Source organism: Meleagris gallopavo, chromosome Z (assembly GCF_905368555.1).
Source record: "Meleagris gallopavo chromosome Z, MGAL_WU_HG_1.1, whole genome shotgun sequence".
Lineage (NCBI taxonomy): Eukaryota > Metazoa > Chordata > Aves > Galliformes > Phasianidae > Meleagris > Meleagris gallopavo.
In genome coordinates, this window is record NC_139435.1 from 75014811 (window position 1) to 75040111 (window position 25301).

The following is a 25301-nucleotide window of genomic DNA, read 5'->3' on the forward strand; positions in this document are numbered from 1 at the left end:
GTGCTGAGGATGCTGACCTGAGCCTGCCAGACACCACAGTCACCAGCCTGGACTGTGACCCAGTGTCTCTGCAATGCAGCCCATCCCAAACACAGGCTGAGTGCTCCGACAGCAGCACCTCCATGCAGGAGCAGGTTGGCATCAGCGAGGAGACGCAGAGCCTCTTGGAGGGGGACTTGCAATCAGGCCTCCAGTCCCAGGCACCGGACAGCAGCACTGAGAGCTCTGAGCCGCTCTCTGCCTGACCTTTCCATCCAAGGGAGGATGATTCCCATCTTTACCCAGATCTCTCACGCCCTCCTGTCTTTTATATAATAATAAAAGCACACTTGTGCTCACTCAACGCCTTGACTGCCTGTGGAGTCTTCATTCACACAGACTGGGCTGAATGCAACAAGCAACAAGGCACCTCAGCTTGCAACGCTGAGGCTGTGGGGTGCATGAAGCAGAGCTCCAGGTTTGTTCCCGTTTTGTCTGGCTTTGGGACGTCTGCAGCTACCATTTGGTCTGGGAGCAAATAATCTCTAGCATCCTGGATGCTGCTGATGATAATCCCAAGCTTCCTGGCTGTGGCTTTGTGATGCCTTTCAGGGCTTTTTGATGCATTTTGATGCCTTGGCTGCTCCCTAACACCTGTCATCATCACGCTGCTGCAGGACGAGCTCACCCTGACCAACGTCAGGCAGTACTGCTTGATCTGCAGCTCATTGGCTCTTGCAGAAGAATCAAACAGCAGAACCTTTTGCTCACCCTGCAGCACACAAATGCTACAGAATCGGAAACAACTTGGGAAGCTCTGGGTCTGCAAGACTGCATGGACATGCACCGACAGATGATGTCAGTTGCTCTTCCTTTTCCCACTGATGCTGTCACTCCATTGTAGAAGGCCACCAAATTGACCAGGCTGCATGTCTCTGTTTCCACTGTTTCTGCATTTCCTTCTTGTTGCCATCTTTTCCTCAAAGCAAAAGAATTTGGAGGTAACCACCTACAGTTATGTGAGCGATTTCAGCATCTATTTCTGATCATGGCAGTAACTTCAGAGGTCACACTTAATTTACGGTGCCTGTTCTAATTCTGACCAAGGTTGTAGTTGCAGCTGACTTCCCAAGGCTGCAATACGTGGTGGTGACACAGCCTTGGGCTTCTGCATTTGTGCTAATCCCACGTTTCCTTTCTCTGTCTCGCAGGTCAGCTCGTGCTGGAAGCAGATGGTATCCCAGAATGAATGAAGGTCAGTGCAGGAGCAGCTGCTGATGGGAGGAAGGAAGTCCATGCGAATGAGCTCTGAAGCATCTGCAGGTATGGTACTGGAGGAGGCAGCAATGATGTCGGAGGGCTTCCCAGCAGGAAGCTGTCTCATCCAAATGCTTGCTGAGTGTTTGGAAGCCCAAACCCTTCCAGCCTCCAAGCTGAAGGCAGCCCAGAGGCAACATCTCCTTGGTCTGACTGCGTGGTGCCTGAGCAAGAGGGTGATCTGAGCTGGATGCAGAAGAGTCATCTTCATTTCTCTGTCATTTTACTTCAGATCACCCCATTGGGTGACCATTCTGCTGGTTTCTTAAAGTTTGGATCGAGGAGGTGACCCCTCCCTTTGCTTATGATGAAAGCACAGAAGTGCTGCAGGCACTCACCAAGGTTGCAATCATTGCTGGGGTGGGAGCGTTTGTCCCACAGCTGGTGAGCAGAGCTGGTGCTGTGGTGAGCGTGCCGCATGTGGACACAGAGCTTTGGGCCTCCTTGGAACAGATCACCCTGTGAGAGCCCATCAGAAGCACTGCTGTGGTGTGTGCGTGAGCTGGGCACAGCTCAGGCTGAGCAGAGCATACAGGTGAGCTGGGTTTGGTGCTGGGAAGAGCATTCAATGCCTTCGGTGTATCTTAGGGAGAAATGTTGGCATTAGGTGCCAAAAATCTTTTCTCCTCAACTGCAAAAGGACAGCGCAGCTCAGACTCCTTAACCTGCTGGGGCAGGGTGGAGGCAAAGAGTGGGCACTGCCCTCCTGCAAGCTGTGCTTGGTTATGGTCTGCCAGGTCTCTGCTGCTCTGGATTTCTTCTGAGAAGTTTGTTCTAGCTGCTTGGAGTAGTGAAAGGTGGGGAAGAAGTGGTGATCAAGAACCAAGACTCTGCACGCTAATTTTGGATGGATTTAACTGTGGTATCTGAAGACATTGTTTCCATCAGAATTATCCCAGCACGGTGCAGCCATAGGAAAACCAACTGAGCCTAGTAGTTATAATTTTTGCAGATGTTGTGAATATGCTCCCAAATGTTTCCTTTAGTGATAAGTAATGTCTCAGCACTCTGATAATCCTATCTCTGGCACAACCTGGAACCTCTCTGCAAACCTTGGCTGCCCGTTCCCAGCACCGTTTCTTCCTTCCTCTCTTTAGAAGCAGTGTGGTGCAGTTCCCCGTGTTTGTGAGCAGCAGCCAGCAGGCTGCCAGAGACCCAACAGAGCTTTCAGCGCACAGAGGGACGCGATGGGGATGGACCGTCCTTACTGCCACGCAGAAGGGAGTTTCTGCAGTTCTCTGTCATGAAGAAAGAATAAAGGTTGGATGTTCCTTCTGAGTGGATGCAGTGCTGTAGGGGATGTCAGGTCACCATTCCTTTTGGGGTGCAGGAGGGAGCGGTGAGAAGCGACGTATTGGTTTGTGTTTTGGCTGTCAAAGAGGAGTTCTGTTTTTAGGAGCAGAAATACGGGCTATGATGGAAAACAGGAGGGAGAAGGCTCCTACCTGGATAGTGGGCAGAGCTTTGGTGACTGTGGCCATTTGCAGTAGAAGTTTTGCTGTTTTGCAAAGTGGGGTTCAGAATGGCAGCTGATGATGAATGGGAGCCGCTCGAAAGACAGGTTTCCACGGTTAGCTGAGGGCATTGAGCTGCTTTAGCATGCAGTCTCTGCTCTTACTCAGCCAACAGCAATTCTCAAGGGGAATTCTGAGAACAGTAGGCTAAGCAATCATCTCAAGCCATCATCTTCTTCCATTAGGAGGAAGTTTTTCACCCAGAGGGTGGTGAGGCACTGGAACAGGTTGCCCAAGGAGGTTGTGGATGCCCCATCCCTGGAGGCATTCAAGGCCAGGCTGGATGTGGCTCTGGGCAGCCTGGTTTGTTTGGTGGTTGGCAACTCTGCACATAGCAGGGGTTGGAACTGGATGAGCATTGTGGTCCTTTGCAACCGCGACCATTCTAGGATTCTGTGATCTCTCATTTCTGTGTGGTGGCCATCGTTTGTTTGGCAGTAATGACAAACAGAGGTTTTTTGGTTTTGTTTTGGTTGGTGGTGGTTGCGGTGGGTAATGACAAAGCAAGTGTCACTATGCAGCTGGAGAAATAACTGAGCAAACAGGAGAGAATGAGAAGAAAGAGCTGCTGACAGCAGTGCTGTCTCAGAAGCCATTGTGGAAGCATGAGAGAGGGCAACATGGGCAGCTGATGGCAGCAGGGTGATTGATATGTGTCTGTGGGAATAAATGGTGGTGGCTTAGAGCTGAGTGAATTCCTTTGAGAGGCAAAAAGTGTGTCTCAGCTTTTGCCGGAGATAGCATTTTGTTTGCTGATGCACCTTTGCTCAGCAGAATTTAGAGCTGTCAGGCAGATTGGGGTTCACCTACCATGTGGGTGGGAACAGGACTGTAATGTTTTTTGTGAGTGCGCTGCAGTTTAAACATCAGTTTCTGTTCTGGTTGTAGAACAGTGTCTTTTGTTTTTTGGGGGGTGGACATGGGCTGACAGGACAACGCTGCTCCTGGTGTCTGTGAAATCAACACACAATCTGTTGTTGTAGGGACGGAGCCTGAGCGGCCTGGGGATGGTGCTGGGCATGGGGGAAAATGGAAAGCCTCCCCAGGTAAGAAGCTCTTGTGAGCTGTGGTTGGCAAACTGAAGAAACTACGCTTGAAGACCAGAAGTTTGGGTTGACTGTGCTAAAATCTTCCTGCAAGGAGATGCTCTTCAAGTATTTCTTGTTTCCTTTCTGTCAGAAGCTGATGCAAAAGCAGCCTTCCTGTGAAGTGCAGGGGAGGAGCACAGAGTGTGGCACAGCACCTAAGAGAGGTACAGACACACAGCAGGCATCTGGGTTTGGTGCGCTGTCTTTCTAGTTAGGCTTTCTGTCCTTCCCTGGGACTGTTGCTGCATGTTGCTTGAGGTCTTAAAAATGGCAAGATCTGTATGAAAGCAGTGAAAGAAGTCTGTTCTGAGGGAGCTCCTCTCCAGGCTGGAGTGCATCCTGGAACAGCAGGTCCCAGCTCAGGGAAACACCTTTCCCCGCAGTTGACATCCACTCTTTCTCCAAGACGCTGGCTGGAAGAAAGTGCAAGGACTTGGAAGAAGAGAAACAAAAAGCAGAGCTGTGGCCTGCCAAGAAACAAGTGAAGGTAGAGTGCAATGGGGAGAAGGCTCAGAGGATTCTGCAACAGAGCAGAGATGGTGTGCTAACTCCAGCAGCACACCCTGGGCCTGCCCCAGCACCACGTAAGCAGTTACGGACCTCAAAGTTAAGAGAAAAGAAGATGCTGTGGTAGCTGCCCTGGTGAGCTGCTTCCCTTATCAATCACATTGAGTTTGCTTACGGTTTGCTTTGCGTTTTCCTTCTGTGTAGAGGCAAAAAGAGTTGAAGGCTACAAAGTCCAAAGGCAAGGACATGCCAGAATGTGTAGCCCCATCTTTTCCCATTAACTACATACTGGTCTTCTGTATGTCCCACTGGAAATATTCCCTGAGAGGCCTCCTAGCCAAATTTCCTTTGTCTTTTTGCTGCTATCTGCTTCTGTGGTACCCATGTTTCTTGCTTTACAGCAAGAAGAAAAGACAGAAAGAGAGGAGAGCGGAAATGAAGAAGGCTTCTCTGAGAGCTGCTGCTGCACGTGCAGAGGTGAGTCCTTGGCACTTACAGGGCAGCACAAGCCAGCCCAACTCAGTGCTCCATGTCTCATTGCAGTCAATAAACAATCACAATTATGGACTCACAAGGAGTGCACGGCCTGATTTGTCCAGCAGCACTCATGAGCTGCTGCACCACCTCCTCGTTATTCGCCTCGCAGTGCTGGGTCAGAACTCCCACAGCTCAGTCTGTAAATGCTGCAGTTTATCAAAGCAGTGGGCACACCAATCCTCTGCGTTGCCCACAAGTGCCCTGTCTGCAAAGCATGTTGTCATGGAGTTAACTAGATCAATTTATGCCCGTGACAGGGGGGCAGTAGGCCCCTGCCCTCCCCCCCACCCCACAAAATGGGAAGGAAGGAAGGAAGGGAGGAAGAAAAAAAACAGCGGCAACAATCTATGGAGGAAAACTTATTTTACTAACTATGATACCGGAATGCAAGATAACACAATATAATACAATCTGATTGAAATTGAGACTAAGAAATCAAATAAGATAGGAGAGAGAGAGTTCCCGAGACCGAGTCACACCTGAAAAGCTTGGAACGGCCAGGAAAGCACCTCCAGCACCCACTGCCAGGCAGTAAGAGACCGCCCCACCCGGAAGGGCCAGATCCCATGACTTCCGTAATGTATAGGGATAGGTGCCTGGAATTGGAGCATTAACACTTGAACTCCCAGTACACTACATGATGTTTTGATGCGGAATACTGAGAACCAAAAAAAACCATAAAACCATGACACATGTGCAAGGAATTACGAGTAGCACAGCCTGGCCACAGGCAGGCTAAGTTAGAGAACAGCTCCATAGAGATTTCTGAGATGTCCCCAGGGCAGCACTCAGCGTAACTGAGCGTGTGCACCTCTCTCCTGGCTGGTGTCTCTGCTGGGGGAAGAGGGGCTCTGCCTGCTGACTGATCCCAGAAGGATCAGCTCTTCTGACTTCCCTCCGATGGTTGCTTCCCTCATCTTCCCCCCTCTCTTCAGCTGTTTTTATACTACGTTTTACCCTACAGGCAGAGCTTGAGTGCCTCTCATCATTGCATACCTTTGTTCTGAGTTGTGTAAAATTGTCCTGCTTTGTTTTCAAAAGCCTAGGCTAAAAACTCCAGAGTGCATGTGCTCACTGAAGGGTTGTAGCACCTCGGAAGTGGATAACTTTTGGCTTGGAGGTGTTTTTTAGTTCTATAATGAGTGTTCTTAGTTTCATAATGAGCAAATACTGTTACAAAGTGTTACACAAAATGAAGGAGAAAGCTCTAAAGCAGGCAGTTGGGATGCTGGCATGATGATGTTACAAATGTGATTAGTGCCATGATGTTATTATTAGTATGGTAAGAGTTTGCTAATAAAAAAAAAAAAAAAAAAAAGGGGGGGAGGGGGAGGAGAGGATTTTGGGAATACAAGAAAGAATATTCCAAGCAGAAGCTGTGGAGCAAGATAAATGGCAAGAGAAAGCAAAGCTGAGAACCAAGAGAGAAAACCAAAGTCACGTAAGCTGCGTGATGGCTGCATGATAATGACCCTGACTGGAGGAGGAACTGCCTGGATAAGCACCTGCATGCATGGTGAAGGGTGTCTGTATGGAAAGTTTTGTTGACACGGAAAGGAAGGTGGGAAAGTTACAAGACTAATTTGGGAATCTCTCTAAGGGATGTTAGAACCTGCAATAAGTGGTTTGGATAGTCAGTATCTGAGTCTGTGCCTCAGACACCACAGTGGGGTGGGTGTGAGAGTATGTTAGAGCGTGCCAGAAGATACGGGGATGTCCTTGGAGTGCAGTAGGGCATATTTGGAAATATTTGGAAAGAGCTGAAGAGGCCTCGAGCACACTGAGGAGCTGTGAGAAGGCACTAGGGTGCTGTGAGATGTCTCTTGGTCTCCCTGCAGCACACACAATTGCTCTGGGGCACGTCTGGATGTCTGCAGAGCAAACTGTGGGGCCCTGAGAAACCTCTGTGGCACATTAGGGGGCACTGGAAGCCAGAGGTCAACAGGGGAGCCCTTGGGCAGCCCTTGGTAAGGCTCAATGGGGCCTGGAGTGTAGGAGCAGCTCGTGCTGGTTGCACCTGCTTGGCTGGGAGCTGCTTGGCTGGGAGGTGATGCCTTGGTTTACTTAATTTAAGTACCGGATGATCATTAAATAACACTATTCAACATTCCTTAGAGATTATTTTTTCCCAAAGTTCTGTCACGCAGCTGTTGCAGCTTTGCTAAATATGCTGAGTTTATTCAAAATGCCACTGCTGCTCCTAAAGCACTCGAAGTGCGTTTGGGGGGGAGTGATAAAACGGCTCTGACAGACTCATCGTTAAGATGCGTTAGGCGCCAATCCAGGCCTCGTTGGGCTGCATAAATTCAGTTTCACCACCGCATTGCGCCTCCCTTCGGCGCTGGAGCGGAGCCGGAGACGCACCCAACATGGCGGCGGTGTGTCACCGGGTCCCGTTTCTACCTTCCTCCCGTCACGCAGTGGGCGACAAGAGCAGTTCCGGTTTCGGCGCGGCGGTGATTGGTCCATCCTGTCCCCTGACCGGAAGCGAGCGTTCCGCCGCGAAGTTGAAACGCGAGGTGCCGGCCGGGCCGCGCTCCGTGCAGCTGCCGGCTGCCCCGCTCGATTTCGGCCCGGCGCTGCGGTCCCGGCAGCCGTTGCGGTATGCGGCGGAGGCCGGTAGGCGTGGGAAGGGGGCTGGGAGTCGCGCTGCGTGTGTCTGCGCTGAGGCGGCGGGGCTCGTCGGGCGGAGCGGCCCTTCGTCGGGCGGCCTGCAGACGGGCCGGGCTGCGCTGTGCCGGAGCGGCGCGCGGGGTGGGAGCGGAGCTGAGACGGCCCTGCTAACGGGCAGAGCGCTGCTGGGCCGCTTAGGCCTACGGGGAAAGGCTCCCGCTGCTTCCCAAGGAGGCTCAACAAGGCCAAGTGCCGGGTCCTGCTCTTTGGCCACAAGAAGCCCATGCAGCGCTACAGGCTTGGGGCTGAGTGGCTGGATGACTGTGAAGAGGAAAGGGACGTGGGGGTGTTGGTTGATGCTCGGCTGAACACGGGCCAGCAGTGTGCCCAGGTGGCCGTTAGGGCCAACGGCATCCTGGCCTGCATTAGAAATAGTGTGGCCAGCAGGAGCAGGGAGGTCATCATCCCCTGTACTCAGCTCTGGTGAGGCTGCACCTTGAGTAGTGTGTTCAGTTTTGGGCCCTGGAGCTCAAAGAAAGACATTGAGGTCCTGCAGTGTGTCCAGAGAAAGGCAACTATACTGGTAAGGAGTCTGGAGCACAAGTCTTATGAGCATCAGCTGAGGGAGCTGGAATTGTTCATTCTGGAGAAGAGGAGGTTCAGGGGGGACCTCATTGCACTCTACAACTGCCTGAAGGAAGGTTGTGATGAGGAGGGGCTTGGCCTCTTCTCCCAGGCAACAAACAGGGCCCGAGGAAATGGCCACAAGCTGTACCAGAGGAGGCTTAGGTTAGACATAAGGAAGGACTTTTTCTCTCAGACAGTGGTCAGGCACTGGAATGGCTGCCCAGGGCGGTGGTGGAGTTACCATCCCTGGCAGTGTTCAGGAAGCATCTGGATGAGGAGCTACAAGATATGGTTTAGTGCTTGTGGTAGCGATAGTAGTGGGAGGACTAGACGATCTTGGAGGTCGTTTCCAACCTTGCCACTCTGTGATTCTAAAGCTGTAGTCCAACCCTGGTGCTGCTGTGTGGCACAAAGCTCTGAGGAGTGTTCTGTACTGTTAGCATAAGGGAAGTCAGCGCCATGCAGTGCGATTTGTTACTGCTAGGTGAGAGGGGACGCGCCTTGGTGAGGAGATGGGCAGTGCTGGAGCTGCCCCTTCTGCTTCTAAGAGTGTGTCCTAAGTGGGATGTGAACACTGCTGCTCTTCCTCACTGCAGGTGCTTGGAGGAGCTGAAGGTCTTGCAGAATCCAGGATGTCTGTCAGTGACTACCAGGAAATTCTCAAGTACTATGAATTACATGAAACAATTGGAACGGGTAAGCGTGATCTTTGTACAAAAACAGCATGCCTAACAGTCTGACTCAGCACTCTCTTTATCTGAGACTAGATGAGTTGCTCTTCTAAGATCCCTAAGTCAGGTTTCATGTGCATAAACTTGAAATTGAATTTTGAAACCAGTTGGGAATTGATTATGCTGATCACCTCCTCCTCTAATTAAAACATTACACACAATGTATGCTAGGTACTCTCCTTTCCCTGTAACATTATATTAGAGAAGAATTCACACTCAACTGGAAGCATTTTTGTTTTGAATTTTAGGTGGTTTTGCAAAGGTAGAACTCGGACGGCATCTTCTTACTGGTGACAAAGTTGCAATAAAGATCATGGACAAATTTGCTTTAGGGGTAAGGCAACAGATCTTTAAATATGATAACATCTTCTGCTGGAGTTGTGGAGTTCTCAAGGACACAGGGAGGTGGTGTATAGAAATGCAGCCTCCTGGTCCCATTGCCTTTTGAAGGATGCTGTAGGATTGGAAAAAGTTCAACAGAGCACCACAGATCTTGTTCCTTGTTGTTCAGAGGGCAATACTCTCTGGCTGTAAAATGGAGGAAGTTCAACATGATTACAGCAATTTAACAAAATGCTAATGCAAATACTACATGTTTTACATTTCAGCTTTTGCTGATCTGTGTTGTAGAATTCCTGTGGGAGTAATGTCAGCCTCTGCTGAGTTGATGTGGAACTGTGTACTGTCACAGATATGCTTTGACTTCTTTGTTCCACAATAGTCAGATGTGGTACCTGGTCTGTCAGATTAGTTAGCAATTTCATAGCTTGCTTTTCTGGTCTCTGAAGGATGAGTCGCCTCGTGTTAAAACAGAAATGGATGCCATGAAGAACTGAAGTCATCAAGATGTTTGTCAATCATCTCACGTAATAGAGACATCAGAGAAAATACTCATGGTCTCAGAGGTCAGAAATAGTGTTTCTGCCAGGCTTAAGGTTACTGTTTTTATCTTTAGCAGTAGACAAGAATGCAAAAATGAAGCTGAAGTGAAATGATTCTTAAATATCTCAATGGTGAATGGGTTCAAGATTCATTGGTTTGAAAATTAAGTAGAAAAGGTTACATATTCTGTCTTTTTGTAAAAGCCACTAATCAGCATTCACAGTAAGTGAACTGGTTTTAATTCCTAACTTAGACTTCAGGTTTTTAAAGCAGCATCTTCAAAGTCTGCAGGACACCAGACACCCCATTTTGTTGTCATCTCCTGAGTGATTTGTGCCACCCACGACATTGAGTGCAATGCTTCAGGTGCACAATTGGAGGCAAGGGTCAGATGTCTTTGCTTGTGTGGTCTGCCACAGTGATGGCCCATGGCAGAACTGGAGCACTCGTGTGTGCTGCTCTGATTGAGCACAGGGAATGGAAGAGCATCCTGTCCATGCTGTGCTGTGCTTTCTGTGCTCTCATTGTTCCTTATCCTTCTCTGATACATTCTAAATACATTGTCAGATAACTTGAGCTTTCTCGTGACAGTGTTGTCCTGGAGGGGAGCTGTTTGATTCCATTGTTTCTAAGGACCACCTTTCCCAAGAGGAAGCTCGAGTCTTTTTTTCAGCAGATTGTTTCAGCGATGGCTGATGTTCACAGTCAGGTTATGGCCACAGAGACCTCAAGCCAGTAAGTCTTCCACCCCCTTCACAACTCCTTCCCCAATATGTCATATGGTAGGGAATATCCCTTTGGCCAGTTTCAGTCAGCTGTTCTAATTCTGTTCCCTCTCACTTCCTTGGGCTCTCAGCTGAGAATGACTTTGGCTCTGTACAGCACTGCCTAGCAGTAACTCCAAGCATCAGTGTGCAATCTAGAACAAAAAACCTGTAGTACCATATCAGACACTGAAGAAAACAATTCCAGCCCAGCTGAAACTCAGACACCCTTCGTTATCTCGTGCTTAGAATTCTTTCTCTACAGACAATGTCAGATAATTATTACTATTCTATACTAAGTTCTGCAGCTGAGCTGGATTTTGTCATCCTTGAAGAAGAATCTTCCTCTGAAAGGGGAGTAAAACATCATGCTCCTACTGGGAGCAGAGCAGAGACACAGATCTGATATGAGTGTTGGTTTCACACTGTCCTTATGCCCTCTGTTGCAGTTTGTATCTAGAGAGAGCCCTTGTGTGTCAGTCTGTTGTGTAAACTGCTGTAGTTTTGTGCCTCAAGGAGGAGTGATCCTTTAAACAAATGGTGGCTGTACAGAGGGTATGGGGTGAGATGCATGCCTCTGGCTCCATCCAGTGGGTTTTCTGTCACTGAAGGCTTTAAGCACAGGTTAGGTACTGGAAGGTTTGAGTATTTCTACACAAATAGGTTAGAACTTTGCATTTCTGAAGTTGCTGATATCGCTGAGTAAAGCAAATGATTACAGCACAAGCATTTTCCTGGGCATCTTACGAAATGCCTGTATCTGCAGAACCTTTCCCCTCTGAAAAAGAAAGCGTTGTCTATTCTTTTTGGAAGGAACTGGCTTCCAGCTGAGAAGCTGATGGATTCATGGGCTCAGACAGTCACTTGGAATGGAGGTGACTTGTAGAGATTTGTGCCTGAACCTGCTGCTCCGAGCATCCTGAGACCAAGTTTCTCAGAGCTTTTTCCCTTTTCATCCTCAACCTCTCCCAAGGAGGAGGCTGCGTGCTCTCTCTGGGCAATCTGTTCAGTGCTTGAAAAGCTTTTTTTCCTTCTCTCCAGTCTGCTGTTTCAATGAGTGACTGTTTTCTGTCCCTATCCCACCACGACCTGCTGTCCTGATTCTCAGTCTGTCTTCATGCCTCCCTTGTGAGCGTTTAGAAGCTGCCATGAGGTTCCTGTGCACTCTGAACAACCATCTTTCTCCCCAGTTTCTCTTCACTGCACAGACTGGAGGCCATGCACAAAAGGTGCTTCAGGTTGTTATCTTTCCTGGCCAGAAACTAAATAGAGTCTTGTAAATGTGGTCCAATGAGTGTGAAGCAGGGGTGACTTGTCCTGGTCTGGTTGTGCTGCTTTTTAATGCAGCCAATTATACTGTGGTGCTTTTTTGTCTGTCAGAACACACAGCTGGCTTGCATTCAGCTTGTGGTCTCTCACCACTTGTCCTCCTAGTCCCCAGGCCCTTTCTAACAGATACAAACTAGTATTTCCCACCTGGGGTATGGGAAGATGGGTGCTTGTTAGCAGTCAGTGAAAATCTCTACGAGAGAGAGAGGGCTTTTAGTAGACTGCTAACCAGTGACCACAACAAGAACTAACAGAAGAGAAGATATGTTTCCTTGGGCATTCAGGTGAAAATCATTCCTGACTGCTTTTTCATTCACCAGGAAAATCCGTTGATTGATGAGAAACCTGTTTCTCATAATTTGAAGCTGATAGACTTTGGGCTCTGTGCAAAGCCAAAGGTAAGAGTATCTTAAATCAAATATAACGTGCCCCCAAGTAATGCATGTTTGACCACAGTGTGCAACAGGGACTTGCCCAAACACCCTAAATTCAAGCTGTTTCTGTGGTCGAGATGCAATTGCATCTTGCTTGGAAGGGCCTTAGCTGTGTGAGAGTGAACAGAACAGAGAGTAGACAGTGCTTGCACTGACAGTTCATCTTAGTAGATGATCAGCTAAGGAAAATAATGCATCATGCCAAGGCTACATAAGATAAGTGAGCAGCTTGGGATCTGTACACTGATACAATACTCGTACATTGTCTTAGACAATGTTTGCTTAGTGAGGTCACCTACTGAATGAAAGCAAAATCCACAATGAATGAGAATATGCCCAGGAGAAGAAGCCTCTGAGGCTTCTGCAGTGTCACTAGTAGAAAACACAAACTCTGTTAAAGGAGATGTTTCTATTTCCTGTGTTATTCCAGGGAGGCCTTGATTCCCACCTGAACACATGCTGTGGAAGCCCAGCAAATGCAGCACCAGAGCTAATCCAGGGCAAAGCGTATATTGGCTCAGAGGTATGAAGGCCAGTGTTTGTTGTTTGTTTGACACCTCTCCCCTCTTTCCCTCCCCACAGGGCGTTGAAAGGCAGTGGAGCTCAGGTACCTCACTTGGTTTCCCTCCTGAATTCTGCTGGGTTGCCTTGCTCAGTAGCTCTCAGAAGCTGTCAGTGGCCACAGACTGAAAATGCAATTGGCCACAGCTCACACAGCTGGCTGGTTTGTCTCTGGCTAATCCTTCTCTGTCTCCACCAATCGTTCTCCACTTTAGGGCTCTGTAAAACAGCAACTTCAGAGATCTCCTTCTCTTAGTAAGTTTTGGAAAGAGCAATGTGCTCTGTGAATTATCCATCATCTGTCAAACTTTTGTGCAGTCTCAGGATCTGACACGGGTTGTCAGCCTTGTCTTTAGCTTCCCAGCTGTGTGTGAAGACTTGCTTCCCTTGTGATGCACAATGTACTAAAGATTGAGAGACGAAAAGGTGCAGAGTTTTTCCAGCTTTGATTTCATGTCTGGAACTTTGGAACCCACTGCTTGCAGTTGTTAATCTGTCCCAAGTGGTCTAGTTTGGAATGCCCTCGTACTTCTTGGATTGCTCTGCTGTTCAAGATGGAGCAATTCTTTCAGGTACCACTGCACCGCTGCTGTTGGCTTCTAATTCTTGCTTTGTTTGTTTGTTTTGCACAGACTGCTTTTCAAGCCTCCTTTTTCTTTCCAGTCAGAGTGAGAATTGCACTGGGAGGTGTATGAACCTGGTTGTGCCTGTACATAAAGAGAACAGCAGCAGAGCCTCACAGGTGACTGCTGCCAGCTCTCGTTGTAGCCAGGAGCACGTAACTGTGCCAAATCCCTTGTGATGGGTTTGATTTCATTTTTGCCAGTGAAATCCTTGTAGACATAAGGTACTGCAGCAGGGTGATGAGCTGAGATGAAGATATGGGTTTTAGTAGTGCTTTAAGTTGAGTGGAGGAACGTTTGAATGAGGGTTATGTGCTTTCTTTGGGACCATAAGGTTTTTTTGCGGAGGGAAAGAGCCAGCTTTTCATGGGCTATATGTAGCCTTTGGCAAGGGCAGACAATGCAATCTGTCAGTAAGCCATTGGAGGTGCTTCAGGTTTGTAAACTTGTCCTTTTATTTTTTAGGCAGACGTTTGGAGCATGGGTGTACTGCGGTATGCTCTGTTGTGTGGGCTTCTTCCTTTTGATGCTGCCAGTGTGATGGCACTCTGCAGGAGGATAACAGTAGGTATCAGTGGTGCTAGAATGCACTGAGAAGGGAACTAGCTGAGCGTGACAGGAGGCCTTGCTTTTCTGATGGCAGAACGTGCTGAGCTGTGCTGTGGGTGGAAAGGCCTGTCTGCTGAGGATTGTCCCTTTGTTTGCTGCTGTTTCCACCAGGATTTTGTGGATTTGGTTCTACGCTTGGTTGACCTATGTGGCACTGTAGCCTGATTCTATAATGTGAGAGCATACAGAGTTGAAGGAGAAGAATTTACTTGCCCGTGGGCTAATTTTTGTGTCTGGTTCCTCAACTGGCTGCTCCCTATGCTACCTGCAGTAAAAATAGAAATACATGGTTTGATTTCCCAGAAAGGAATGTTATTAAGTGCCAGCTCTTCTCATGTCTAGGAAGAGCAAAGTTGTGCACCTCCTCTCAGAATTTGCTCTTCCAGAATCAGGAGGAAATGTAGGAGCCCTGCTGATTTGAATTCAGCAGTTGGTTCTGTTTCCTTTCAGAGTGCATAACAACCTGAGCGTGTTAATCAAGTGACGTGGCTTTTTAGTCTGGTATGAACTGTGTTGTGCATTGAGACTTTGTCCATTTGTAAGCAGGCCTTTGTCCATTTCTGCAGGACTGCAGGAAACCCTTTGTGCTAATCCTTACTCCTAGATGCAGAATGTGGCAGATGGAAAATGCTCCAACTGCTTCAGGTGTTCATTTCCTTAAAATTGGGAATAGTTTTGGACTGAGAGTTTGTAAGCAGAAGGGAGCTCTTGGAGGTGTCAAAGATTGTTTCTGCACCATTTAGTTCTATCTGTCTGATGCACACAGGAGCTGAGAGCTGCACTGCTTGAGCTGGTGGGAACTTGGTTAAGTGAACTGGGAGGAGCAAGTTTCAGAACTTAGTCAGAATGCAGTAAAAAAGGGATAGTCTCACAGGCATTAAGATTCTGGCTTGCTATTTCTGCACTGAATTTGTTTTAATTTGATGTGGCTGTGATCTGAAAAGCGCTTGAAATGCAGCCACTGAGGCATTGTTGTGTAATTGACTTTCACACGTTGTAGATCCTAAAATATCCTGGAATGTAAAACTCAGCACTGGTTGAAGTCTACTGCTTGAATCAGGATCCTAGCATCTGTGCTCAGTGCTCTTTTCCCTGTAATGCTCCACATCAGTTCATCTTGGAAATTGTTAAGGAAATGGACGATGCTGTTAGAACATAACTGTTGTTAGAACAAAGTATTTCTGGTGTGATCTGAAGCATTTTGTAACTCTTGTGAGCAATTTCCCTTCCAGCATTGTCTTGTGCTGAAAATTCTCCAATAATAACATGGTACTAGTTACTGGTTGTAGAAATAACTACACTCTTAATAATTAAACAGTCTTCAAGCAGCTTGCATTTGGGTGTTCTTAATTGTGCAGTATAACTGCAAGTGATTTGTAAAGAGAAGATGTTTCCTAGAGGAAGCTGAACGTACTAAGTATGCCTTTGGGCTGTATCTACGCAGTCCCAAATACAAAGTGCTCGTGGAACATTTACTGTAACCATAGTTCTGTAACTGCTCTTCCCAGCTGGGGTGTTTGACCTTCCTTTTGGTGAAGTGATGAAACACTGCTGGTCTCTGTTTGTGCTTCTAGGCACCTGGAAGTTGTTAGGAAAAGAAGAATTGTCTCCAGCTCTTCTCGGTGATGTAAGTAACAGCTTGAATGTTATCTTTTCTGGCCCACTGTTATCCTCGTAGAACGGGAGTGATACTACATTTCTTCAGAGGCTGCTGACAAGTGGTGTCTCTCAGGGGTCCATCTTGGCACCTTGCACATCTTTATCAGTGACAGAGAGAGTGGAACCAGAGTGCACCTTCAGAAAGTGTGCAGGCAGCCCCACCTGAGAGGTGCGGTGGATAAAACAGGAGGTAGGGATGTCTCATCCCTGGTTTCTTATTCAAGGCTGGGTTGAATGAGGCCCTGGACAGTTTGATCTGGTGAGTTGCAACTTTGCAACTCGGAGCTGGATGGTCTTTAAGGTCCCTTCCAACTCAAGCCATTCTGTGATTCTCTGGAACTGTGCTTGTCCTCCTTGTCTCTCACTTGTTTGGCCCGTGTGAGAGGTTGGGGTAGCGGGGTTGGGGTGGGGGTGGGGATTGGAGTGTGTGAGAGAGAGATTCTTGCTGTAGGTACTGAGAAGCTGCTGTGCATTTGAGCCAATGGCTGCTGCTGGCCACTGGGTGCCACTGTTTCTCTGAAGAACAGCTGTGCTGATGATACAGCACAGGGTGCTGTGCATGCCATGCAACTGAATAATTAAGAAGGGAGAGAAGTGTGACTTCTGCTCCAGTGAAAATCTCATCTGCTGACAGGCTTTTGTAGTTGAATTCAGAACCTGTTGCCACAGAGGGACCAGTTGCTGAAGTTTGGAGACTCTTTCTGTTTACTCCTTGCAGTGTTTAGCCCTGATACTGGCTACTTAAAATAGAGAATCTGAAATGGTGGCTAACTATTGCCTTGATTGCTGCATATCAGAAGACTGTGGTGGTGAGATTTGGCTCTGTGAGATGACTTGAAAGCTGTTTCTTCACTCTAGGTCTTGTTCTTGCAGCTGGGACACCTTGATGAAGACTGTGTAACAGAACTGTCTGTGTTTCACAACCAGAGCAGAGAGAGTATGTCGGCATTGATGTCAGAGGTAAGAAATGGATGTCAGTAATTCATTGCATTTAAGCTCACTGCTGCAGGAAATAACCTGACTGTATTAACAGACTCTAATGCTTGCTTATTCTCCAACATGAAATATTTCATACCTTTCAGAGCTAAGGTACCCCTGCTGAACTCCACAGTCTATCTGTAGCTAATAACTACATTTCTGAAGTTCACATTTATTCCATTTTTCTCCTTTAGTTTTGTTTTCTAAGCCTTTCTGCTATTTTCTAGCATGTTAAAATCCTTGTGAACCTCTGGAAGTCCAGATAGACTCAAAACAGAAACTTATGGATGAACAACAGATGTCACGTGCTGGCTTAACTCACTGCTTTGAAATGTTTCCTTAACAAGTGGAAAATATCAGCGCATCACTCAGACAACCCAACAAGTTTTGGGAATTACAAGTCACAAACTCTTAAAGAAATGAATGCATTCCAGTAACTTTTGAAAATCAATGAGAAAAGCTAAACTGAGTGCTTCTAGAGATATTGTCTAAATGTTAATAATGACATTCCAAGCTGCAGAAGAGATTTAAAACAGGATGTGTACTCTTGAAATTGAATTGTCTTTCTATTAGATAGAAAGTGGTAGAATTTGGAAGGATTGTGAAGATTTCCGTATAACTTTAGTAGGAGTAGATATAAAATGTAAGTTTTACCTAGGAGAGATCACTTGTGAAGTCATTTCTACTTTGCTTCAGGTACAGAAAATAATGAGAACAAGCTACCTAGAAGGGGAAGAAGTTCTTCCATATTAGTCTGTGATATTTTCACAGTCCTTTATCAGAGGACTTCTAATGCCTTACAAGTAATTCAAGCTAATTGTACTCCACTGTGAGTCTGTCAAGCACTGTACCCATGGTTCTCCTAGTAGTCCAAAAGCTGCTGAGAATCAAGCTGAATGTTGATGCTCCTTGGAGCTGGGCTGAACCATAACCCCAAAAATGGGAGCCCAGCTGAAATGCTGTGCAAAATGCATTAATAGGAGCTTTGCCATTCACTTCAGGAGAGAGATTCTAGCAGCAGCAGCTTTAGTTTTCCCTTTCAGCAACTGTACTGCTCTGAAGCAAAAACAAGAGTAGTCTGCTGCTTTGTCTTAAACTTGTTGTGTGAACAGCTAAGGTCTGAAACTACCCTGATGTGATCAGACATCAGAAGGTTGCACATCAAGGGGAAACTATTCCAGACATGCAGAAATGTTTAGAACGCCAAGCTTTCTTTGTACTGACAACTTTTCTGAAGAGACCTACATACTCTTGTTTTCCAGTGGAATTATGAGCAGATGTCAGCAACCTATCTCTTGCTTCAATCCAGGAAGGTTCGTGGCAAGCGCATCCACTTAAGGATTCCATCCCAAACAGGACAGGCCAGTGCAACACAGTCAGCAAGCCTGGGGGTAAGTGTTAGAGTTCAGCACAACATCCTGGTAAAAATGCTTGTGTGTGCTAAAGCTCTGCCTGGGTCAACAGCCTGGTGGCCTAACCATCTGTAAGAGAGATGTGTGCAGCCAGCCTTGGTCATCAACTGTGGCTCTACGAGAAGGCCACCCACTTAGTGTATGAAGGCAGAGGATGTAATCTTTCTAGATTTCAGGGAGGCCTTTGATCCTGTCCCTCGTGGCATCCTTCCAGACAAGTCATCCAAAGGTGAGATGGACAGGTGCAGGCTCTAGGGAGTGGCTCAGTGGCAGAGCTCAAGGAGTCCTAGTGAATGGGGCTCCCATTGACTTGGATGCAGGAGAGGCGTGCATCCTCTGCAGGTTTCTTTTCCATAGCTGCTGATATGTAAGTGGGAAGTGCTGGAGGCTCCCTGGAGGGATGAGAGGCCTTAGGGAAGAATCTGGATAGATCAGAGCGTTAGGCAATCAGCAGTGGCATGGAGTTCAGCAGAGGAAACTGCCAGGCACTGTGCCAGCAATGGAATGAGGACAGAGATGCAGATTAGGAGACAAGTGTCTGGAGAGCAGTACTAGGACAGGGTCTAGAGGTGCTGGTGATAGCAAGTTTAACATGAGCCCTGGCAGCCAGGAGGAGGGGCACAAAGCTGCTAAGAGGACTGGAAGGTGTGTGCTGTGGGGAGAGGCTGAGGGCACTTGCATTGCCTAGTCCAGAGAAGCAAAGGCCAGGAGATGGCCTCTTTGCTCTCTGCAAGTCCCTGAAGAGGGAAGTGCAGAGGAAGGTGCTGTGTTTACCTGGGAGCCAATGACAGGACGCTCAGGAATGGCACAGAGCTGCATCAGGGGAGGTTCAGACCAGACAGTGGAAAACATTTCTTTACTGTTAGTGTGGCCAGCTGCTGATACAGGCTTCTTAGGGTGGTGGTTGATTCCCCACCAGAAAAAATGAAAGCCATGCTGAATTTACACAGACAAATGGAGGTGATTGCTCTTGAGGAAGGACCTTGCACAGAGAAATGCCCTTTTGGTGCATGTTGCCAACCTCTCACTCGGCCATGTAGACCAATAGTAGTATGGAGGTTGGAGATCTTCCTGCTCTGGATTGGTTCCTTTTGTTGTCTCTTGGTGGGCTGTTTTCTCCAATCTTCAGGCCTGTAAGATCTGCCAATGCTTGCAGAGTCTCAATTTAGTCTGTCTTACTTCCTTATCTTGCAGTTAGAGTAAGCTGTGTGGCCTTCCTTACTTGCAGCTGGGTGAAAGTCCAGCAGTCTGTGTCCTTAGGCTTCAGCAAATTTAACTGCATCTTCTAAGCAAGTTCTGTGCAAGATTATTCTATTCAAGTAGCACAACAACTTAGAGAACAAGAAGAGCCTTATGAATATAGAATCATAGAATAGAATCATAGAATGGTATGGAGTGGAAGAGACCTTTAAGATGAGCTAGTTTCAAACCCAAGCTATAGGCAGGGATACCTCCCTCTAGATCAGGTTGCTCAAAAGTCCTATCCAGCCTGGCTTTGAATGCTTGGAGGGAGGAGGCATTCACAACCTTGCTGGACAACCTGTTCCAGTGTCTCCCCATCCCCACAGTAAAAAATTTCTTCCTGATGTGTAGTCTAAATCTACCCTTTTCCAGTTTAAAGCCATTTCCCCTTGTCCTGTCGCTACCTGCCCTGATAAAAAGTCCCTCCCCAGCTTTCCTGTAGGGCCCTTCAGGTACTGGAAGGCCACTCCAAGGTCTCCTTGGAGCCTTCTCTTCTCCACTGGAGCTGATGAGCTCCAGCTCTCTCAGCCTTTCCGTACAGGGGAGGTGTTTCAGCCCTCTGATCATCTTTGTGGCCCTCCTCTGGACCTGCCTGAACAACTCCATGTCCTTGTGTTGAGGGCTCCAGAACTGGACGCAGTGCTCCAGATGGTGTGTCAATGAGAGCAGAGTAGGGGGGCAGCATCACCTCCCTCGAACTGCTGGTCATGCTTCTCTGCTTTAAGGCTTATGCTTTCAGATCTGAGATGCTTTAAGGTTCAGTTAGACCTGAAGAGGTGAGGCAACTGCGCTATCTGTGAAGGTCCCTTCCAACTGAGCTGTTCTATTCCAGACAGTTCCGACCACTCTTTAAAATGTTTTAGCAAGCTGGGCTGGTCCAACAAAGTGGCATCACTGGAATAAGCAGTGTACGTGGTGCACTGTGAGTGCCACCCACATTCTGGTTGTTCACACAGGTTTCATTTTTGTCTTAAGACTGCATGTGGTAACTTGTGACGTTGGTCTGATGGTAAGTTTAAAAAGTGAAGGTAGGTATTTCTGAGAGGAGAAGTGCAGGAGTATGATTTCAGCTCATTTTTGTTAGATATTCCTGAGAGTTAAACAATTAAAATATTTGTGTTGTTCTCCTGGAAGTTCTTACCTTCAGGATAGGTTAAAGCAGTGCCTAGAGATGTAATAATAAGTGGTGGAAGTATCTCTTGGAAGTGTTGAGAACATCACTGTCTGGGGCCAACTGCTGCTCTGTAAAGCTGAATCTTCGAGCTTTGTATTGAGCTGTCTCCACAAATTCCAAGCTGCTCCACAGAGCTCTTTTCCAACATGTGGATAATAGAACTTTTTAGGCTGTTACTTAACATGCACTATTAACTGTAATTCACAGCTTTCACATAAAGGAGAATGTGGAATGCAACTTTTTGACATAGTAAATCCCTCAGTGTCTGTCCTGAGACCAGTGGCAGAAGAAGAAAGCAGTTCTGGTCCTCATCCCTTCCAAACCTGTAGCACTGAACTGCGCCGGCCCCTCAAAGGCTTGAATTGCAGAGCTCTGGGGGAATCAGTCTCAGTTGTCTGTTGTAGTCTTGTTGTTGTAGTTCAAACTATTTTATCACTCTGAAGATGCAGACTAGAGATAGATAGGAGGCTGGCTTTAAAAGAACTACTTGCTGATGGTGAGAAATCCTGACTGAAGACAAATGAATCCTCTACTGCAAAACCACACCTGCTTTGGTTTGGATACTTTCTTTCAGAGAGCCAGTTCACAACAGTCACCCCAGTGGAGAAGCCCAAAACACCAACAAATACATACGGACTGACAGCAACTGAGATTCTTCCTGAGAGGAGGTAAAAGCACAGTTATCTGTATATGTTTTTGGTTTAGAGCAGTGCTGCCTTAATCAGTGAACAGCCTAGGAAGCGTTCTTCACAACAGCAAGCTATATTTCCTTTCTCCTGGATAAAATTTTCCTAAATCCTCTTTCTGTATTCACTGGGAAACACTGAAAGCAGAATAAAAAAAAAAAATAAAACTAGAAGTGACTCATCTTCAGAATGCATTCCTGTGTTCCATAGCCTAAATCCCATCTTGTTCCATTTTCTCTGAGTGCTGCGGTTTTAAAATGCATCTCTGAGCTTAAAGCTCAACTAACTTGTAAGCAGAAACTCTCATAATACACGACACTTCCTTTTGTTTTCTTCATTCTGATCTGAGAATATTCTAGCAGTGCATCTGAAACAACTACTGTCTGATTGCTGAGGAAAAGCAACTAATTAATTTGGTTTTGTAACAGGTGTCATGCTGTGGATTTAGATCTCAACCTAGCTCATGTGGATAGCAGCCAAAAGAAGAGAAAGGCCAAACTACTTGGAGGTCTTGAAAGAGGCCTAGATAAAGTGATTACAGTGCTTCCACCAGGCAAAAAGAAGCAATTCAGCAGACATGGGCCAAGAAAACTTAAGGTATGTTTGCTAGAGCAATATTTGATGGGAGTGATAGCTCTTGGAAACATTCAGTACTATTAGGAATGGCCTTGTGAAAAATTCTGTGATCTGAGCTGCCTGCACTCCAGAAAATTGCACTTGCTCCTTCTGTTCTTCTATTAATATAAGGGCCCTGTTGCTGACCATGCTTTTTGTATGCCATCTCACCCAACTGGAGGAGGATGCAGGGTGGGTTTAAAGGAGTCGTAGCTGAAAATATGTAATGCTGTTATTTCTGTAGAGATACTGCTAGCTTTCCCTCTGGTTTGAGGGAGTTTTGATAACATTCCTTGCTCCAGTCCTCGGGCACTTATCCTGTTCTGTGTGAGCTTTTAAAAATGCAAGAGAGTTGTTCAGCAGTCACTTCTTCCAGCTCCCTCACTGCTTGTGGGTGCATCCCATCAAGGGCCGTGGATCTGTGTGCATTGAGTTTGCCTGGCCTGTCTCTAATCAGCTCCTTCTTGACCATCAGGACGTCTTCCTTTCTCCAGACTCATTCTCTTACCTTCAGAGTCTGGGTTTCTGCAGGGCAGTCTTATCAGTAAAGAGTGAAGCAAAAGCAGCGTTCAGTAACTCCACCTTCTCAATGTCCTTTATTGCCAGGACACCCTCTGCATTCAGCAGTGGGACCTCATTTTCCCTCATCTTCCTTTTGCTACTGATTTCCTGAAAGATGCCTTTCTTGTTGTCCTTGGCCTCCCTCACCAGATTGAATTCCAAGAGTGTCCTAGCCTTCCCTGTTGTAATCCCGCATGCCCTGACAACATTTCTAGATTTCTACCAAGTGGACAGACCCTTTTTCACATTTCACAGGCTTTCCTTTTTCCCTTTGAGATTTCCCATGAGCTCCTTGCTCATCCTTGTAGGTTTCCTGCCACCTGCGCTTGATTTCTTCCCCATAAGGATTCGCGAATTGTGAGCTTGGAGGAAGTGGTGCTTGATGTCTACCAGCTCTATGGGACCCCCTTGCGTTCCAGTGCTGTAACTCATGGGCTATTAGGCCCTTGAAATGGTCAAAGTTGGATCTCCTGAAGTCCAGGACTGCTGTGCTAATGATTGCTGCGTTTCTTGGATGCAAGATCCTGAACTCAGCTGTCTCACGGTTGAGGCATGCAAGGCTGTCTGTAAACAAGAGGATTACTTTGTATTTTGCAGTTAGGTTAAATGCAGTTTAGCTTCTGTATTCTTACCTGGAAGCTTATCCAATTGGCACTTTGTTAAATGGAAGATGGCATTGTCACAAGTTCAAGACATTTGGGACTACAAACCTCCCCAGCTAATTTGACAAGCGTCCAGACTGCACCAATAATTCAGGATGTTGAGTAGTCGGAGACAAACATCAGTGAGATTTGTGGCCTCTAGAAGCTTCTGTCATTCTGCATCAGTTTCCCTCGCCCGTGGCATTATGCAAGATCACTGATGCACTTCTGTGGGCACCAGATTACAAGAGTGGAAGGTGAAACTTTCTGTAATGTTTGCTGCAGATGTTACAGAAAGGAGTCCTGTGTGTTCTAGGTTGAAGAGGAAAGTGGAGAACTGTCTTTTTCTTTTTTTCTCTCTCTGCCTTTTACATCCACAACCTGTGTTCATTTCTCAAGCTGTTTTACCTTCCTGTCTTCTCTGATCTGTCTGTATGACAGTTACAGTATTTGTGTATTTGTGACATGACCATTGGTGTACTATCTGTTGTGTGCAGTATTAGACATGATATAAACAAACAAAACTGCAACCATAAACTTAAGGTTGGAAAGTAGCTTGTTGTTTTGTTGGGGTTTTTTTGCACTCTGATAGTTGGGGGCTAGAAAAGCCTCACGGAACCTTGTGTGTTCCTTGACATCTGAAGCACTCAGTCTCAGCAGAGCAGCACAGCACAGGCAATTCCCCAGCCATGTGGGAGGGGTAGTGTCAGAGGATGCTCGAAATATGGGTTCATGGCTGTCTTCTGTCATCCTGTCTCTGTGCTTCCCTGGCCCATCACTGCTGCTTTGGATTTTATGCTGGTTTAGAACTTGCACGTGCTTTGCTATTAATTGTCCAGAAGTTGTTGGTTAGTGTTCCTGCTATTATTCCAGTGTCTTTAACGATGATCGTACTGGGGAGCTGAAGCATTTGTCTGTATGGTTAGATGTTCTGCAGTTTTCAGCATGAAAAGTTTCCGTAATATCTTCAGTTTTGGGAAAAAGATATATTCTATGATTCTATTTTATTTTTTTTTTAATGAGCTGTCTGCTTTTAGGCACACTGTAATGTTACCAGGACTCAACTACTGAATCCAGACCGACTGTTGAATGAAATAATCTCCGTCCTTTCAAAGAAGGGGTAAGTGGAAAACAGAATGGTTTCACCTTGTAAATAGTCAGTTCCATGGCCCTTAAAGCAAATATTTTAATTTGCTTTCTCTTAAATGATTCTTCTGCTTCTCCTTTGTTTTGTACAGCTACACCCTGCAATGGCAAAGGAAGCCAGGCTTTGGCAAAGAATCTCTGAAGTTTGAGTGAGAAGTGTGTCGGCTCGGTAAGAATGAAGCAGTTGGTATCAGGAGACAGAGGCTCAGAGGGGATGCTTGGGTCCACAGGAGGCTGGCGGAAGACATTTTATCCTTTAGCTGCCACGTGTGACTGCTGCTCAGAAAGCCACAATGTTGTACTGAGGCTTTAATCATCACTTTAGAAAACTCAGTTTGGAAATGTAATCTGTGATCTCCTTCCCAGCTGTATTTGAGAAATCTTGTCAGCTCTGATAGTTCTAACCACCCCCTTTGTGTAAATGCCCACTGCACGTTTCCTTTTCTTACGAGAACTGTCAACTTTTGCTACACGTTCTGCAGTTGTAACTCGAGTGAAATAAAATTCCTTAAACTACCCCCTAGCTCCACTGCCCCATTTTTCATAGCTGCTATGAAAAGGAAGTTACTGGTGTTGATATGCTGAGGCTCACTTATGGTACGATTCCAGTTATCAAGTAGATGTGGTCCAGAAGTGCATTTGCATATTTCTCTTCTTGTCTCTTCTGTTTAAGTAGGATTGATTGAGATCATTAAGTAAGTCACAGCTGTGGATCACAGAGTTGAAAGATGTGCTCAGTGCCATACCAACTAGAGCCATCCTCAAGAAAGGGGAAGTGGAGAGGGCCAGGACTTAAACTGTGCTCCTCTGTAAAACATTGCTACAGCTGATTCCTAAGCCTCTGTGATGCTTAGAAAGTGAGTGTTCTTTCTGATGCTCCTGTTTTCCCTGTTGTTTTTTTGAAAGGTAATTTAGCACCTTTAAGTTGCCGTGAATGAAGGAAACATTTCTGGGGGGTTTTGAAAGCAGCTGAAAAGGGGTGGTGTGATGTGTGCACAGAGAGCCAAGAGAGTGGCAGCCTCCTGCAGCTGCTCCTCCCCTCCACCCCCCCTCCCGGGCTGCCTCAGGTCTC

At 46.8% G+C, this 25301-nt stretch overlaps 2 protein-coding genes across 4 annotated transcripts; both read left to right on the forward strand.

Moving 5' to 3' along the window:
* Positions 1-139: 139 nt before the first annotated feature.
* On the forward strand, positions 140-7294 carry LOC146542401 (uncharacterized). 3 transcript variants are annotated; one of them, XM_085212683.1, is made up of 7 exons: positions 140-1831; positions 2394-2556; positions 3794-3856; positions 3990-4062; positions 4282-4385; positions 4807-4882; positions 6316-7294. In XM_085212683.1, the coding sequence occupies exons 3-7, from the start codon at positions 3818-3820 to the stop codon at positions 6405-6407; spliced, it is 384 nt and encodes a 127-aa protein (XP_085068809.1). In that variant the 5' UTR covers positions 140-1831; positions 2394-2556; positions 3794-3817; the 3' UTR covers positions 6408-7294. The 3 variants fall into 3 exon arrangements, 1 of the variants encoding a protein (XP_085068809.1); XR_014880290.1 differs by lacking the exon at positions 6316-7294 and having other exon boundaries at positions 4282-4540; positions 4807-4979; XR_014880291.1 differs by lacking the exons at positions 4282-4385; positions 6316-7294 and having other exon boundaries at positions 4807-4979.
* Positions 7295-7296: 2 nt separating this feature from the next.
* MELK (maternal embryonic leucine zipper kinase) lies at positions 7297-24746 on the forward strand. Its single transcript, XM_085212681.1, has 13 exons — positions 7297-7544; positions 8779-8878; positions 12209-12286; positions 12753-12845; positions 13099-13138; positions 13516-13625; positions 13972-14070; positions 16648-16734; positions 18062-18143; positions 21155-21248; positions 21695-21863; positions 24121-24203; positions 24322-24746. The coding sequence occupies exons 1-13, from the start codon at positions 7312-7314 to the stop codon at positions 24380-24382; spliced, it is 1329 nt and encodes a 442-aa protein (XP_085068807.1). The 5' UTR covers positions 7297-7311; the 3' UTR covers positions 24383-24746.
* Positions 24747-25301: the final 555 nt, after the last annotated feature.

Excerpts from the sequence above, each read along its gene's own strand:
- LOC146542401 (XM_085212683.1), top strand. The coding sequence starts at position 3,818 with ATGGTGCTGGGCATGGGGGAAAATGGAAAGCCTCCCCAG. Across the intron at positions 4,063-4,281 it reads TGGCACAGCACCTAAGAGAG|TTGACATCCACTCTTTCTCC; the intron begins GTACAGACACAC and ends CTTTCCCCGCAG. Across the intron at positions 4,386-4,806 it reads CTGCCAAGAAACAAGTGAAG|CAAGAAGAAAAGACAGAAAG; the intron begins GTAGAGTGCAAT and ends CTTGCTTTACAG.
- MELK (XM_085212681.1), top strand. The coding sequence starts at position 7,312 with ATGGCGGCGGTGTGTCACCGGGTCCCGTTTCTACCTTCCTCCCGTCAC. Across the intron at positions 12,287-12,752 it reads GGCTCTGTGCAAAGCCAAAG|GGAGGCCTTGATTCCCACCT; the intron begins GTAAGAGTATCT and ends GTGTTATTCCAG. Across the intron at positions 13,139-13,515 it reads TCAGAGATCTCCTTCTCTTA|ACTGCTTTTCAAGCCTCCTT; the intron begins GTAAGTTTTGGA and ends TGTTTTGCACAG.